Raw genomic sequence first — 18,726 nt, 5'->3', positions numbered from 1 at the left:
CAGAAATGTTGTCCAAGAACATATCTTCAACATACCTGAAGTTGATGGTGGGGCAAATTGTCTGACATTGGTTTTCAGGGGGGTCAAAATGTAAAAAAAAGTGGTTTTCCATGGGTAATATCTCAGCTAAATGTATTCTAATATGCTCAATATTGGATAAGAGTAATGTCCTACCAAAGGGCTCTGACTGGCCAAAAAATTGACGCTAAAATTATTTTTACTTTTGGAGTTCTGACCCCCCAAAGTTGGTCCTGGTTGGACGAAGTTGCATTTTGAGGGCCCTATATCTTTTAAAGTAAAGGAGTTACAAGTTTTCTGATAGCAGATTTGAATTCTACACCAAAAAGTACCCCAGGATACATACTTTTCAAAGTTTTAAAGGGTTCCTTTATACATTTATGGACCTCCAAACGTCGTCTTTCACGCTATGCGACACATTTTTACGCTGACCCCTAAATTTCAAATTGATGCCACGGGAAAACGAAAATGGAGTATGAAGCTCAAATTTTCAGGATTTTACTTTCTCATCAATATCTACCACCACACAGAAAAAAAAAAAAAATTGAAGAGGTGCTGCGGTGCACATCCCTGGAGTTGACATGGAATGGGCCTATAGTATATTCACGACGACACAGTAACGCGGCTGCCGGCTGTGTACTCAAGACGTTGTTTCTTTCGCAAAATTTAGTTTTTTTGATATTTGTTACTTTGTTATGTTTTTTATAAATACAAGGAAAGAAAATCCAGATTTATAAACTCCAACTGCACTATTTTATTATTTCACTATTTCATTCGTGTTTGCAATTTTAAAATAGAGAAAATCTTTGTTGTATCAGCGAGGTACACGCTACCAACAATGCATCGCTACGTGTCGCGCAATTTGTTAACGCACAGATACGCTTACGACATACGCCGACGCTTATCTGCATGCGTGGCGCATCCTTTGGAAACACTAATTTCAAGTGGTCAAATGGCTCCGTTTTTTCTGATAAAATGTGGGTTTTTTCAAGTTCTTTCCCTCGATTTGAATATCAAGTTTAATGAATGGATTTCGCTCAAACTTCTCAACGGGCTGTGGATTTACCCGATGTTCACGTAATATAAGGTAGAAAAACGAAAACTGCCGCATTCTCCTGTGAGATTTGATGAAAGGGCAAAATGTGACCACTTAAACTTCAACGGCCATTATTTCAATGTTCATTTTCTCGGTAAAATGACGATTTAGGTACACGATAACTCAATAAATACAGCAAATATGATCATCGTAAAAAGCATGATCGACTCAAGAAACCGTTTTCTCATTTTTTTTATATTTTGGTCTATTTCCGATTTTAGGCATCATTTTGTGCAAATAAGCATTTGTGAATTTTAAAAAGTTCAATTTGATGCCTTATTATGGTCAATATCTCAAAAACTAAGGCCAATATCAAAAAAATTAAAAAAACGTTTTTGGAATAGTGCCTCAAGATTGAGCTAAAAACAAAATAAAATATTTTGGAAAGAGTGTTTTTTTGTTATGATGTACATGTAACATGTACCTAACAAATATTGCCAAAAACTCACTTTTTTGTGATTTTCTTCATAATTGTTGTTTTTACCCCAAATCTGTATTTATATTAAGATTTATTGATGTCTTGCCTTTATAAAAATGTATACTTTTATATGTCTTGCGCGAATAATTACAAAGTTCTTGCACTTATTACTACATGCATGTCTGAGAGTACACAGCCTCCTTAAATACTGGGTGGATAGAACTTGCTCGAGAAGTTCTCTAGGCTAGCCATGGCGCACAGTGTCGACACCCAGTATTATAAATATAAACTTAATACTCCGTTGGTGAGCGACAGGCGATTGGTATTTCACCGAACGCAAGAAAAGGAGTCCTATCTGATTGGCTAGAAATTGATCGCTAGATCGCTTAGTGCTAGTGGTGGCGTAGTAGGCGTAAAACTCAAAATGGAGAGATGTATTCAATTCGATTGAAATCAATATTCTATTATTGACGCAGATAAAGAAAGTGTCAAAGTGGTATAGTGTGTCGATAATGTACATTGTATTAGGCCAAATAAAAAAATAAACATGTTTCACGTCCCCTCCCGCTTCCTTTTTTGAGGTTTCTTCAATTTTATTTTTATTTTTTGAAATTCAGTTATAACTTTACAAACTAGAGCGGTTACCGCACCATAGCTGAACCATTGTGCTTTGGCAGTATATTGTGGTACATGTATATATATCACCCCTTTATGACCCCTTAATGACCTTAAATGAATATTAAATTATTTTAAACATGTTTAGAATGTCATAAGGATCATTGCATTTAAATTTCAGCTCAATTGGAGCATTTTGAAAACTTGACCTTTGACCCCTTTATGACCCCTTAATGACCTTAAATGAATATTAAATTATTTTAAACATATTTAGAATGTCATAAGGATCATTGCATTTAAATTCCAGCTCAATTGAACCATTTTGAAAACTTGACCTTTGACCCCTTTATTGACCCCTTAATGACCTTAAATGAATTTTAAAATATTTTAAACATGTTTAGAATGTCTTAAAGATCATTGCATTTAAATATCAGCTCAATTGGAGCATTTCTGGAAACTTGACCTTTGACCCCTTTATGACCCCTTAATGACCTTAAATGAATATTAAAATATTTTAAACATGTTTAGAATGTCATAAGGATCATTGCATATAAATTTCAGCTTAATTGGAGCATTTTTGGTTAAAATGACCTTTTTTGACCCCTGTGACCCCTTGGATGACCTTTGACGTTACGTTAGGAAATATTTTTATCATATTCTTTACTTCTTTCTCTTTCATTTGACACCACTTGGGGGTTCATACCTTCGTGGCATTTAAAGATATGTCCATTTTAGACCAAATGGTTGGTAAGTAAGTAAGTAAGTACCGTAAGTAAGCAAGTAAGTAAGTAAGTAAGGGACATACACTAATATAGGCTGATACCATTTCATGGTTCAGCAAAAATATGTCTAGGAAGTAGAGATGCTTTCTATAGCCTTGCTAATATACAAGAAACACTTTGATAAGGTTTTGTGATAGTTAGAGGGGGCCTATCTCTCAGAACAACAAATAAAAAGAGGCCTCCTCCTTTTTCCAGGCATTATTGTATATGCTAAAACAGCTCTAATTATGGGTATTTACACTGAATTTGCAATAAAAAATAAAAAGCCCCCTCTTCCTCCTTTTTTTCAAAAACCCGGACGTGAAACGTGTTTTTTATTTTACTTGGCCTTATAGATACAGCACAGTCTAGATCTTACACATTTCCTAAATATACCGTAATTCATTTCTCAAACAGTTGAATATATCACAATTTTGTATAAAATGCAATAAATATATCCACAGCAAACAGCCATCCCTGCTAATTAGTGTATTGCATTTCAAGTTAGTGTATTGGAAACAAAACCTGGGGTTTACCTGACAACAAATCGAATTTTCTTGTAATAGAAACTCCGCGGCAGGCTCTGTGGTATCTCATATCGTGTAAATGGTATGCTTAGCCTGAGTCGCTTGGCTTATCTCGAACAAAATCGCCATGCGTAGCTTTTGAAAAACGAGAGGATTCGCCGTACTATCACGGCAATTTTTGACACAAAGATATAGGGATGATGATCGACGCTGTGCGGCGTACAGCAGTGTCGACAGCCTCTAAATAAATATTTTTCCCTGCAATGAATCACGTCCTAATACTCCGTTGGTGAGCGACAGGCAATTGGTATTTCACCAATTAGATACCTCGCCTTTCCGAACACATCTGACTTGTGATTTAATATTCGATAGCCAGTGCTGACAGCAGCGTGGTCTGAGCTGAATGGGCTATGCTGTTAAAATTCTTTTCATATAATGATAATATTCTCAAACAGTTGAATATATCACATTATTATCGTACGATTTAAAAACGTTACAGTGAAAATGCAGTTAAATACACATGTACATGTATGTGTTTAAAGAAAAAGCAATCACAGCTGAGTATATTGAATTTCCAGTTAGAGTTAGTGTATTGAAAACAAAACCTGCGTTTTACCTGACAACAAATCAGGCTGCGACAAATCGCCTGTCCGATAGCCCGGGGCAATCACATTTTTTGTCGGGCAATTAAAACTCTGAAGAGCTGTGCCCGATCGGGCAAGTCTAAATTTAAACCAATTAAAGCTTGATGATTTAAAATGGAGTATTTCTGTCCAACTTGGCGTGTTCACAGAAGTAAAAAACGTCAAAACAAAGTAGAAAACTTCTTGAAATGGAACTCAAATTTCGCTAGGCACTCATATCCCACACCAGACTTGCAGACATATACATGTATATATGCTAATGAACATCATGCCGTTACGTGACGTATTGGAAGTTTGGCCAATTATAGAACCTGTTTCGCAAATATCATGACGCCAATGACGCCAGCTGGCCATGTATTTGCATATGATTGAGATTGAGATGTACTAGTGGTTGGCGAAATACGTAAATCGTCTTGACTTTACTGACAAAATTTCACATCAAATACACATTATTTTCCACATGTACATGTAAGAAACAAACAGTGAAATAATTGAATGAAATGTTCATTTTTTATGCATTTCATGAATACTCATTTATTTATCAACTTAACTGAGAAAAGTATTGATTTCCGTGAAGAATGAAACTGCCAAATTCGGCACACATACGGTACTATGCACTGCACTGCATGATGAGTACGGTATGTGACTTTGTCGACAATTGTTGCCGGGAATATGGGTTAATTTCGGGCAATTTTGGGCAACCAATTTTTATATTGCCTGCCCGATCGGGCAAGCTAAAAAATAAAATTTGTCGCGGCCTGCAACAAATCAAATTTTCTTGTAATGGCAACGCCATATGGGGTACGAGCATGCGCAGATCGTATAAACGTGTATGAATGGAAACGCTGCGGTATCTCATATCGTGTAAGTGATAAAAGAAACACCAGGGACCACCACTGCCAACATTTCTGCCACAACCTGCACTACATGTACATGTATCTTTGAGTCACTTTTGGTCCTGCCAGGCAGGGTTTAGCTAGAAATTGAGAGTTGCTCGTCATTTGAATAAAATTGCCTGTCCTAATTTGACCTTCAAAACATTTACCAGACGTCTATACATGTAGCCCATTGGGGGTTCGCAGAGTTCGAATATGTGTTGATATGGCCTTGTTTTACAAATTGGGTAGACCTACTAAAAAGGTCAATTAGGTTCTCAAAACATACAATTTATAATATAGCATCTGTCAAAGGAATTTTGCCCGTCCCAGGAGCAAACTCCCCATCTAAAATGACGGCCAGCTAAGACCCTGCTGCCAGGCCTCAAACCCACAACCTTGCTATGGTGAAAAGATGAGCACACTAGTGCATAGACCAAGAGAGGACTTCCCCATCTGGTTTATGTGTTATGATACATACAGCTACATGTAGGTTAACATTTACAATCTGAGATTTTCTTACTGTTTTTCAGCTAGAGCGCCATGTGTTGAAAACCACAGCTAGGGCAAAATAAACACCTCAACAAAAGTAATTACCTCCCTTTAAATAATGGCCATTATTCCAAAACGGGCAAATTGTATAACAAATCCCTAAAATTTATTTCTGCACGTTTCGACACCTCATTTGTAGCAATTGACTAAATATTGATGTCACAGCGTACATTTAATCAATGTAACCCAAGATTTGAAAGTTACAGTAAATTCTATTGATTTGTATTCAGTATAATGGAAGGAAATCTGTGTATGTAATGATATCCGAGTGTTTTTGTAAAGTGCAACTTTCAAATCTGTACACTCACTACATTCAATTCCCGGATTCAATTGGCCGCTGTTTTATTGTTTTCTGGGCTATCGTATCAAATGAGGTGTCAATAAATTCTGCTTCCAACGCATTTTACAGATTTGTTATACAATAGCCCATTTTTGAATAATGTCCATTATTTAAAGGTGGGTAATTACTTTTTTTAGATGTTTAGAACAAAACACAGTGTGTATTAAACCAAGCAGTCTTGCCATGGCTTCAGCTCAGCTGCACAACCTTGATGTCCATCATTTCTATTCAGCATTGTTTGTTTCACACAAAAAAAAAATTCACACAAAAAAGAAGTACATTGCAATCACACACAAAAAAAAATCACCATTAACAACAAATTTGCACAAATTTAACACCAATGATACCATCCAGCAAGAAATGCTGAAAAACATAACTTACCCATAGATCATGCAGCCATCAATAATTTATAAAATGTGACGAAATCAAGCAAAATCAGTTGGAACTCGGAAATATATTACATTTTCAGTTTCTTATAGGATAGTGAAAAGCATTTACAAAGCTGGATTTTGCAGAAAACCCCATTGGAATAGAACAACCAATTCCAAAGATATTATGAGCAATTAAAGAGTTTCCAAAACAACAGGAAACAAAAGGAAATATTTCCTTTGTTTGGCTATGTCTCAAAATCAATATTTCCGAGCTCTGACTGATTTTGCTTGATCGCATCACAAATAAATACATAAAAAATTACAAATCAAATCTCCATTTGCAGAAATAAGGGCAGAAAGTTTGTCTTTACCCTATTAAATTTAACATGGGCCCTAATAAAATCCATTTGTTTTGAAATTTACAAATATATTTTAAAAATAGCAACAAATGGGTAAGGAATTTATCACCTGGGACACCAAACATTTTATCAAATTTTGAACAGGAAAAATCCTGGGGGGGGGGGGGGAATCAATTCATGCAAGCATGGACATGTGTCTCATGAATAGCTACATGATGAATGCACTCTCATTCTTCAGTACTGAGGCATGGACAATTTGCAGGACATCATGCTATTGTGGGATTTAATTCTATTAATGTACCATACTTTATCCTATTGTTGGTCATGTATGCTTCAATAGCCAGACTTGTTTCTGCTTCAGCTAATTTTATTGTCATACAATAGAAGCATGTCACTGAAGTTGATAGGAAAGTAGTCTTGGTCCAAAGGCTTGATGTTTGCCAGTTTTTTGGCTACAATGTACTGAAAATGCTATTTTTCTTTGAAAGTACATTTAACCATGGACTTACTAAATAAGACGTCCATGATTTAACATTAAATAAGACCTATACTTTAATGTTTTAAAATGAAATTTTTACTATAGTTTTATCATGCAATTTGTAGGATAATCCTACTATTTGTAGGTCAACTTTGTCTTGACTATTATACATGTAGGATGTCTGACAATTAGTAAGATGTCCTGTAAAATGTCCATGCACTAGCAGTGTTCGTTAGAAATTAAACTGCCCTGAGTTTCTGATGTAGAAAGGCCAGGCCTAAAAAAAAATGATTGCCAATTCCCGACCGACCCAAATTTTTTTTTTAAATCACAGTCGCTTTTTTTCTCAAATTGGAAATCTAGCTTTTTAAACATTTTGATGGAGTTCTCAGCACTAAATATTGGTGAAATATAGATATTGACCAAGACCAAGAAGTGTTTGCTGAAAATCTTACACAACAGCCTGTGCCTGCAAATGAGCTAAAATTAATAACTAAGTTTTTCTCATTGACCAAATGGTCCATAGCAAGCTGCAGATACCATGGAATACCTTGCGATCTTAAAAAAAAATTTGACCTATAAATAAATTTTAAGCTGACAGGGCAAACAGACCTTTTATTTTTTTTTGGCCTAATTAGCTTGTGTCTGACGAGAACTTTAGCCTTTAATTTGCACACTAAAATCCTTTGCTATTGTTTTTGCTTTTAAAAGTAAAAAAATTGTGTTATTTTCAAGTGCATTATGAACTATTAATGTCCTTGTATTCAATATTCAGATGATAGTTGGTGATTCAAAGATTTTTTTTTGTCAATTTCATTATAAACTTAACTTTTCAACTTGACCCGCAGAGGTGACCCAACTCTGTAGGCTTACATAAAATACATATTTTATAATACTCAAGATTTACGTAACACCGACCGACCACCGACACTCAAATCCATGTCTGGGATACAAAAGTGGAGACAACATATGTGACCTGTTCCCACAAAACCAGACATAAGTCACTAACTTTGAAAATTGAGTTTTTGATGTCATCATTTAGTATAGGTCTTCAGCTTTCATTTGATACTAAAATTATGTTTCTGGGACATGTGGTCCTCATTCTACAGTCTTTCAACGGGAAGGGGGGGGGGAAGCGACACATTTTTACAAAAAAAATTATTCTGTAATAAAGTATGCTAATTTATTTTTAAAAGTTTATTGTTTATTCAGAGGCTTATGTTATTTATAAAGGTTTAATTTTGTCAGTCCGCATGGACACTTCAGAGGATTTTCAAATTTCTACACCATTAGTACTCTTCACTGATGAGTCCTGAGCAGTGTTCGAATTAAGGAAAAATAAATGGTTGTCCCATGGACAACCAGCTTACAATTTCTGGTTGTCCGTCTAAGGTGACTTTTGGCTACAGATTTATGGTTGTCAGGCGGACAACTGAATCAGTATTTTTGGTTGTCCGGCGACTTTTTTAGTTGTCCCGGGCGAACGGACAACCAAAATTTCGAACGCTGGTCCTGAGCAATAAATTTTGTGTACAAAATTATTGAAATGTACCTTTGTATTATCAGAACTTCTGTACTGATATCTGAAGGTCGGGGACACGCCTTCGACATCATAAATTTGCTCTGAATTACATGAAATGGGCCATTTAGGGACGCACCATTTGATACTCAGGGGGGGTAGGAAGTTGGGGTCGGGGGAAGATTTTTTTTTTACGCTGCCAAAGGCGGCGAAGTTTTTTTTTTTTTCAAGTTTTTTTTTTTTATTTCATTCGTTATACATAGTTAGGAGGGCTAAGTTTTTTTTTTTTTTTTTAGTATTGGTGGGGAAAGTTTTTTTTTTTGCTCATGTAGTGGGTGAAGTTTTTTTTTTTTTGAAAAACTTCCTACCCCCACCCTGAGAATCTAATGGTGCATCCCTTATGACCCAAACACTCAAGTAAAACAACATGAAAATATTAAGCATGCAAAAATAAGTACTCAAAAAGTTTGTTTACCAAGGAGATTTCCCTGTTTCTTTTCTGTTTATATAATGTTGGGTCATATACTTCCTTTCACAGGTCACAGCTGCCTGAGAGCAAATATCAGATTGTGTATTGAACACTCACTCATTCACACAGTCTAGACTAGTTTGTATGGGGCTGCCTTATCACATGATGTTACTCAACCAGGACTAAGACTTAGCGGCTCAAAATTCTAGCTTTAGGTGAAGAAAGTGAACGCGAGCATTTACCTGCTGAAGTAAAGGTATGTGGCATTTGTATTTGTTAGTACACTGAATTATTAACTTATCACATTTTTTCTCAACTATTATAACTCCCTAGCTGTTTTCACACTGTTTGTTCTTTTAGTTGGACTCATGAGTTTCATTAACCCCATGAGAACTACCTGCCGATTGGCCAAAAAGAAATTGTCATTATCAATTGGCCCAATCAGCAACATTGTTAGAATAATTATTTCACCACACAAAAAAATTGGGATGAATTATTTGCATAGTTCCATTCTGATTGGTGATTGAAGTTAAAATACCATGTAACTGACCATTCAATGTTATATCAGCAGGTAGTGCTCAGGGGGTTAAGGTGTGCTTATATTAGGCCCTCTGATTCGGTTACCAATTCTAAAACCATTTTCAGCAGGACTGTAAAATTAGGCGAGACGCAAACGATTATTCTTTTGCAAGAATCAAAGTAGATTCTCCTACAATCATGCCTATTCTACACACATTATAAAAGTTACCTTGAATCTCAAACATGATTCTCGCAAGATATGTTCACACACAGTTCCAAAATTGCACACTTCTGTTCATAAATTTGATGATATTGTTTATGGCACAGGCCTTTATCTCAAAGGTAGGTCTGCCCCGGCGGTTTGTGCTGTATGTGTGTTGTAGGAATGCATCACACAGGCCTGTAGCCATGGGAGGAGCAATGGGATGGAGGATGCCCCCAATCTAACAAAGTAAACCAAAATCCCCTCAGATGTGTCCAAAATACCACCAAATTTTAAAATTCTGACCCAAATTATCAAAATTGACCTAAGATCCCCCAGATCCATCAAAATCCTCCCAGAATTCACCCAATTTATGTATGGCACCTCCAAAAAGAAAACTTTTTCAAAATTCAAACAAAAAAAGGTCCATTGACTTTCTCATTAGGGGCTGTGCACAATTATGAGCCCTATGGGGAGGGTTAAATTGGGGGGGGGCAAACAATTTTGGCGAGCCGAAAGGGGGGGGGGGGCAAGCAATTTTGGCACACATTCATGGGGCACCTTTTAAATAAAACGCTCTAAAATGGCTTAGGAAAACAGTATGGAAAACGCTTTAATATATGCAAGTTTTCAAGCTCGCTGCACTCGCAACATATTGGGATCCAAAATATTTTCATGTGTAAAGGGGGGGGCAAAGATTTTTGGTGGGCCGTGGGGGGTGCAAGCGATTTTTTGGCAGGCAGAGGGGGGGGCAAGTGATTTTGGTGGGCTGTTCGGAAAGTTTAACCGGGGGGACTCATAATTATTGTACAGCCCCTTAATTTGCCCTCCCCAAACTACTGACATGGCTGCGGGCTTGCGGTACCATTTAGTAAACTATAATCAAATTCAGTAAACCTTTGACGAGCGCGTATTTTAAGTATACATCATGTATTTACTGCGTTGGACGCATTTGTCTCTGATTGGCTGCTGAGGCAATCTGCTGTTGCCAAGTGGAAATTTATGAATGAACTGTGCGCCGTACGGTAGTCGCGCTCGTCAAAGGTTTACTGCATTTGATTATACACATAGAGCAACGAATACCTACCTTTCAACTGAGATGTGACAAAATTATCTCGGCAAGTAGTTCATGTCATGCTTCGTACACAGCTTACCCGGTCTACATGTGTTCTGCTATTTCTTCCATGGATATAGTCTTCTAAGTTAAAATTCTCAACAAAAAATCTGCTGATTCACTGACCTTAAATTTTGATGGAATAAAGCAACAAGCAAAAACTTGATGTAGGCCAACTGTGACTGATGTGGGATGATAACAGACCAAAGTCACCTCTGCTCTATATTGTAACTAAGTTTATTATTAATTAATATCAATTTATCATGATTGGATTTCAACCATTCAAACAGTACAAATAAAATATCATATTACATAGGGTTAAATATTTCATCATGTTATAAGGTTTCATTTCAATTTTATTCAAATGTCCGTGATATCGAGCCATTTATCGAGGTATAAAAAATCTGAAATGAAAAAACAAATGAAAAGGATATGTTTAAAATTACATACCATATTGTGTGTATTCACTATTAAACACTCCATCTCTAATAAACATCCCTCTCCAATTTTTAATGAAAAATTCCCCAAAATGCAAAGATTTCCATGCCATATGCATGTATCATGAAATACAGTTTGAATTGAAGTTATTGTCTTCTTCATTATTTATATAATTGCTATAGTAAATATTGATAAAACAAATTCATATTTATATAATTTTAAATGTCATGTACCTTGCTGAATTTGAGTAAATGTTGCTGTTAAAATACAAGTACATGTATGCCATGATATCTTTGCTGCAAGAAATTGTTATTAAAAATAATACTCTGATTTACGTAGGTGGTTTTTGCAACATTGAAAGATTTGTCAGTGAAAAGGATTGGGAGCTGATGGCGTACCGCTTAACAGGGGGTCTTACAGAGCAGTGAAACGGTTTAAATCAATTGTCTTACTTAACTTTCTGGTTGAAAATCAACTGGTTAAAACTAGAAATGTGAGGAATTAGCAATTTTCATAATAAAATTTGTATACTGAAAATGACATTTTTTAGTGGTAGATACATGTACTAACTAGTATTAAGCATGTTAAGAGGCTATTGTCTGCTATAATGAGCAATGATGCAGGGCACTAATTTCCATAACAATTGAACAGACCAGACCAGCTCATTTCAGTGTGATTAAATCCATTTCAGAGGCGTTTCAGTCCATTTTTTCACTGTGTGGTTGGACAATGCTGTGTGGTTGGACAATGGTTATTTGCATGGGTTACATGTACTCCTTCATTTGATGTTAAAAGGTATCCTCTTTTTTTTCCCACAAGGCCCAGGGGGAACTATTTCAGTGGTTAGTGTGATTTTCAGTGTAAAAATTTCAATACATTTTGTTTCACTTTTCTTTGGACAGGTAAAACACTGACAGCAATCATGACGTTTTCAATCGAGTCATTTGATTGGTTCTGCGGTGTGAACTCCACCCATTCCTTGGACAACTTTGATTGGACAGTAAACGGCACTCTTGAAAACGACTGCTTTACGAACCTCATTTACACCGTTCCGCATATCATCTTCACCTTTCTCGCATCACTGGTATTGGTTGTCTACGGATGTTGCACTCGTCTTCGGAAGATTAAACACACTTACCTGTTGCGGTATCCTGGTCATACGCTCTTTTGGCTAACATACGTTCTCCTCTTGTTGCTCCTCATTTGTTCGGTTGGCGAAGGAATCTTAACCGATATTGACGTTCATGTGGATTATCCAACGCAGCCGCAGTTATACATCCCAGCATGCACGGCGGTGATAGCTGGGTTGCTTGCATTGATTTATTATAATCAGATGGAATTGTGGGATGTTTCCAGTATGATATGGCTCCTCTTCCTGTATTGGGTGACTGCATTAGCTGTGGAGATTGTACGCTTTCTTAATATGTATTTAGATGACGAGATTGGTCTTGAAATCTTGCGATTTGATGTGAATATAGCTGCTATTGTTTTGTATAGTGTGTTTATACTACTGGCTCTACATGTAATACGTATTAAGGTAAGGATATTACATGCTTAACCCTAAAACTAAACTGTAACTAGAGTCCACACTAATCCCAACCATACCCCTTTATTGTAACACAACAATGGGGGAATGAGCCCTGGAGAATTGTTAAATTGGGGAAAGGAATTTTGGGCCAGCCGAGAGGAGAGGGGGGCCCAAGCAATTTTGGGCAAGTGAAGAGGGGGGCAAGTGAATTTTGGCAAGTCAAGAGGGGGGCAAGTGATTTTTGGCACACATTCATAGGGCGCCTCTTAAATAAAACACTTTGAAAAGGCTTTCAGTTCGACTAGATAAGTTGACCTAAGCAAGTAAGCAAGCAAAAAGGCTTAGGGGGGAAATATTTTTGGCAGGCCGGGGGTGGGAAGCAATTTTTGGCACACCGTTTGGAAATTTTACCACCGGAGGACCCGAAAATAGGGTTGCAAATGTTTGTATTACTGTTATTGCCACATATTGCTGAATAGCATCCAAACATAAGCTCTCCGGACCAACATCTCATGGAATTAGAACTGTTTGCAGAGTTATCAATTTTTTACAGTAAAAAAGGTTTTTGCTTTGGTCACTGGGTAAATCCCATAAAGCACCTCTTCATGCAATTTAGCAATCATGGTGGCCAGCACTGATGCAAGTTTTAAACTTACTCGCATCAATATGGCATGGAAATATTTGCATTTCTGTCACTTTTTCATTGAAAAATCGCAGGAAGGTGTTTATTAGAGGGTGATTACTACAAACAATACAGTATTCATTGACAAATGTTGATCTGTGGACTGGCTTTGGTTTCCTGTAAAGTGTGCTGAGGCTTGTGGATCAACGTCTAGACGTTGTGCCTGTGCGTAGCGCACTATAAATCACTGCGCCTTTTTTCCCCTATTGCAGGTATGCGGCTGTTGTACCACAGAAAAAGCCTTCCCAGAGGACCTCAAGAAAGACAACATGCACTTTAAGCAAGATTATGCAAACTTTCTCTCATACGTCAGCTACTGGTGGCTGAATTTTATATTCTATGTCGGTTATAGGCGCCCTCTAGAGATCAAGGATTTGGGCGTGCTAACAGAGGAGCAAAGTGCCAATTACCAACGAAAGGTATTTTCGGATAATATGGAGTATGAACAGGTGAGTCAGGGGTAATTGTATCTGGAATGTGGGGCATTTTGCGTTTTGGCAAATAAATAAAAAATAATTGGATCGCATTTATCATGTTTATTAATGAGGTTATGAATGTAATCTAAGTGCTGAGAGGAGCTACAATTTTGTAGAATCATTGTTGAATCAAAATGATTTTGATTTATCCCAGTGGCTGCCTGTCCAAGGTGATGAAGCGCATGCTACATGTAAATCACAAACGTTTACTTTTCATTTAGTAACATTATGAGGATAGATAATTTGGATTCACAGTCTGGGAAATGGTTAATTACATTTTGAAATACATGTTCATGTAGGATAGTATTTACCTACCAAAGTATAAAAATGGGGGATGGTATGAGTGATAAGCATTTAAATGAAAAGCATCAGTATTTTCAATATTTTGTTTTCAATCTGACCTTTTAAACTGACCAAACTGGGGGTGTAGATTTCAAAAGCAGTCACCCAGTCAGGTAACTCCATTTGAAATTCACACTCCCTGTGTGGAAGATTAAGATCATGTCTTACATAGAGGGTGTGTATGGATCTACAATGTCTCTGGTTTATGACATATTTGGCTAAAACTTGAAATCCATACACCCTGGACATGACCTTAATCTCCCACACTGGGGTGAAGGTTTCAAAAGGAGTCGCCCAGTCAGGAAACTCCATTTGAAATTCACACTCCCTGTGTGGAAGATTAAGATCATGTCTTACATAAGGGGTGTATGGATCTACAATGTATGTATGAAACCTTCAAAATCGTGAGTTAAAAAACAAGCAAAGAAGTTCTAAATTGGCAAAGCACAAAATATTACACACACAAACATTACCACTTTTAAAGGGGGGTAACCCTATTGGTTTTGGATATGGATTGTCTTTAAAATTACATAATAATATCAAATATTGCCCCTTTATGCTACTTTGTGAGAAAACGAGAGCATTTTCAGCGTAAATGTGAATAAATAGCCAAATTTGCAATCCAATACCTTGGTATACGTGAATTGCATTATGGGCATCAAGCAACAACAACAATTCCCGTTCAGATGACGACAATGCTGTACAATGCCCGGCCCGTATTGAGCGGAAAATATTTGTTTTTTTCGTTCCATTTCAGAAAAAAAGGAAACAAAATATATTTCTCTTTTCATTATGTACATTTCAAATGAATATAAAAAAGTTTGGGTTAAAAATGGAGAGGAAAAAAAGCTTCAGATACCGGATTTTGAACCGGGTACCTTTCGGGTAAAACACAACGCGCTAGTCGATTGAGCTAAATCGCCCACCTCGTCCATCTTGGAAATGTATAATTATATACGGCGTACCGTCTCCTCAGCAGTTAGTGCGGTTCGCTTTTTTCACAGAATGTGTATGACGCGAAACCATCAGGAGACTGATGATTCGCAATAATTCCGTTCCCACAATTCCGACGAAGTTTTAGTATTTACAAACTGGTATACCTGTAAAAACCGCTGTGATTCATGATTTCTCCGGAAATACATCGACTTGGAGCGTCAAATTTCAGGATAGTAATGAGAAAAATAGTATCTATCATGTGATACCAAAACCTCATCAACAATGAAAAATATCGGGGGGATGATGCTGTCGATCGGGTCACGGACCTTTAAAAGTACAATGTACAAGTCAAGTTTAAAATAAAGTTTTTATGATAACAACAGCTGTCACATCTTCTAAATAGCATGTTCATGATGTAGTTGCCTCTAGTCAAAGCAGGCAGGACATCAGAGGATGAAAATCTTCAGGAAAAATATTCTAAGGGTAGACAAACATTTAATAGACAGGTGCAATGTCAGATAACAACATTGTACATAAATCAAGAAATATTGATATTTTCCAATATTTTTTCCACCTGAATTACCAACCCTATTCAAAAGTTTTGTATTTCTGTATGGATTTGATCCATATACAGTGTCTTAGCTAGAAATTCAGGTTTGCCTGTCATTTGAATAAAATTGCCCTTCCTAATTGGACCTTTGAAACATTTACCAGACTTCAAAGAGTTCAAATGTGTTGCTATGGCTGTGTTTTGCAAATCTGTCAAAGGCATTAACTTTGCCTGTCCCAGGAGTGAACTTCTGTCTAAAATGACGGGCATAAAACCCTGTCTATACATGTATAAGTACAGTACACAGAATTCTAATTTCTGTTATGTATTATTTATTATTTATTATCTTTACCCAGGGTACATGTATGCCCTAATCAGCTTAAAGCTGTTCTAACTGGGGCCCTGCAATATACAAAGTTACAACAATATTAAAAGACACTCATATAAAATATAGTAATTATACATGAAAACACAAAAGATATACAAACAATTATGGCACGTAATTTCATATAATTATAGGTATATACAACTTTTAAAAAACATCAAATCATGTGAATATGCAATCTACTTCAGATGGCTACATTTATACATTATCTTAAACGACTGAACATTGACAGCATTTCTAATAGGCGGATCAATATTATTCCACAACTTAAAAGACTCAATGTCAGTTCCTTGAACAATGGGTGGAAGAGCTAGCAAACCAGCTGCAGCTTGCCTCGTAACACGATCGTGATTGTCACACACATAATTGAACATATTATTTAAATACTTTGGAGCAATACCATTAAGACATTTATAAACCATTAGAGCTTTAAAATAATCATTACGATCTGATAGCCGTAACCACCTTGGCTCTTGAAACATATAATCAGACGGAGTGTAGTAGTTAACACCTAAGATCACTCGTGCACATCGCTTTTGTATTACATCGAGTTTATGACAATCTCCTTTAAAACGACCATACCATGCTAAGCTACAATAATTAAAGTGAGGTTGAACCATACTTTTATAAAGAACATTTAAAGTATGAATATTAAGAAATGGTTTAACACGACGTAACAAAGCAAGTTTTCAAAAAAACATTTCGAACATGAACTGAAGTTTTTATTTTGTGAAAAAGTCACTGACAATAGTAGTATACCATTACCTCCAAACAATCTTCCCTGGACGAAACTTATGCATGAAAGTAAAAAAAAGAAGAATGTTAAGTAAATTGTTTAAATTTTCTGTTAACCTTTTGACCCCTTGACAGGAGCGGAGTGCAAAGGCAGGCAAACCATTGAGTCTATATCGGGTCATGTTTAAATCATACCGCACCAGCATACTCTTAGGAGGACTCCTCAAGCTGTGTGTGGACACAATATCATTTGTCATTCCTGTCATCCTAGCGCAGGCTTTACTCTATGTGACTGAAATGAATTATGGGAACCCAGAAGATGTTCAGGTAAGCTTACATCGGCACTGTGGTCAGTTGTCTATCACCTCTGCAATAGATATGTGCAAGAACTGGGAAAGTTTTAAATATGCAGACCATATATACAATATGATCAGCTTGTAAGGTGAGAATTATTTGGTTTTTTGTTACTGTGCGAGTCATTAAAGTTCCAACTTCCATCCACACAAGTTCACAATAGAGTGCATAAGGCGCACAATATGCAAAGTGCAGTTTACATATATGCGCCCAGCTGCGTATTTTTATATGCCATTCTATATCAATCAACAATGTTATGAGTCCCACGTATTAAAAGATGGAAAGGGCAGCCACTGTATTTTTGAGATGGTCACTGGAAGTGTAGGCACTTGACTACTGCCATCACTGGACTAGCCCAAGGACTCAAATAAAAGTGATACCTCCTGGCATTCTTCTTCCATCCTCCATCGTCTTTCATCCACATCAGTACTTTCACTGTGGACCACAATGGCCTCATCCCAATGGCATTGTTCAATAACCTCAATTAAAAAATCATAGTGCAAAATTTGACCTCAAGTTGCAGAGAATGAGTTTTTGTACCCACATTTTCAAAGGTCATTCAATGAATGTGCAAATGTATTGGGGTTAAAGAACTGCACACTGATGGATGAGCTTGTTGTGGATCCTAGTGTTTATATTTTGTATTACAAAATGTGTAAAGTAGCAATTAACTTTCCACTTTTTGGACATTTCAGACCACTGGCCAATATGTAACAGGAGAAATTTTTTTCAAGAATGGATTTGTGTTGGTGGCGCTTCTGTTCATTACGTCTTTCTTGAAGGCGGTTTTCAACCAATCCTTCAACTATGTAATGTTTTTAGCGGGAGCACACTTAAAGGCAGCAATTCAGGTAAGAGTGGCAAAGTTTAACTGGTCAAATAAGTGTAGACTGTGTAGATGAGTACAATATACTGTGTGTAAATTAGTGCCAAATGTTCACTGGGCAGCTATTGCACTTACCCACTTCTGACACTGAGCAGTCAAGTTTTTCTTGTTGTTAACAGTTAGTACAATCCAACCTCCCTTGACCAGATAACAACAACAATAAAACCACATTTAGCATCTTACACAACACCTCAAGGTACTTGACAGAGAATACACTAGTTAGAAAAGTTTTCCTGTAAAAGAGACACACCACTTTGCATTCGGAATAAGATGAATGACCTTCATATACAATATGAGTATTTTTGGTAGGTTAAGTATGTGAAATGTATGTTTTGCGTCCAGAGACCCCGCACAACCATCACAGGTAAAATGAGGTTGTCTCACGCTAGTTTGGGATAGTGTGGATTCAAATTATTTTGAATGCTTCTTGTAACCCTGAATGGGTCGAGAGCTCAAAATTGCATTCAATCTACCAGACTTCATCATTTTTGTATTTTCTTTGTCTATATTGCTGATTAAGTTTATTTTGTTCATCAA

At 36.7% G+C, this 18,726-nt stretch overlaps 1 protein-coding gene across 1 annotated transcript in view; it reads left to right on the top strand.

The window, feature by feature from the left end:
• Positions 1 to 18,726, top strand: part of LOC140159315 (ATP-binding cassette sub-family C member 9-like) — a 60,701-nt gene that overhangs the window by 2,084 nt on the left and 39,891 nt on the right. Inside the window, exons 2-6 of the mRNA XM_072182742.1 lie at positions 9,112 to 9,298; positions 12,218 to 12,852; positions 13,738 to 13,974; positions 17,085 to 17,276; positions 17,999 to 18,154. Coding sequence (XP_072038843.1) covers positions 12,238 to 12,852; positions 13,738 to 13,974; positions 17,085 to 17,276; positions 17,999 to 18,154 — 1,200 coding nt within the window. The 5' untranslated portion in view covers positions 9,112 to 9,298; positions 12,218 to 12,237. The remainder of the gene's footprint in view (positions 1 to 9,111; positions 9,299 to 12,217; positions 12,853 to 13,737; positions 13,975 to 17,084; positions 17,277 to 17,998; positions 18,155 to 18,726) is intronic.

Source organism: Amphiura filiformis, chromosome 8, assembly GCF_039555335.1.
Source record: "Amphiura filiformis chromosome 8, Afil_fr2py, whole genome shotgun sequence".
Lineage (NCBI taxonomy): Eukaryota > Metazoa > Echinodermata > Ophiuroidea > Amphilepidida > Amphiuridae > Amphiura > Amphiura filiformis.
This window is presented reverse-complemented; position numbering and strand designations above follow the sequence as displayed.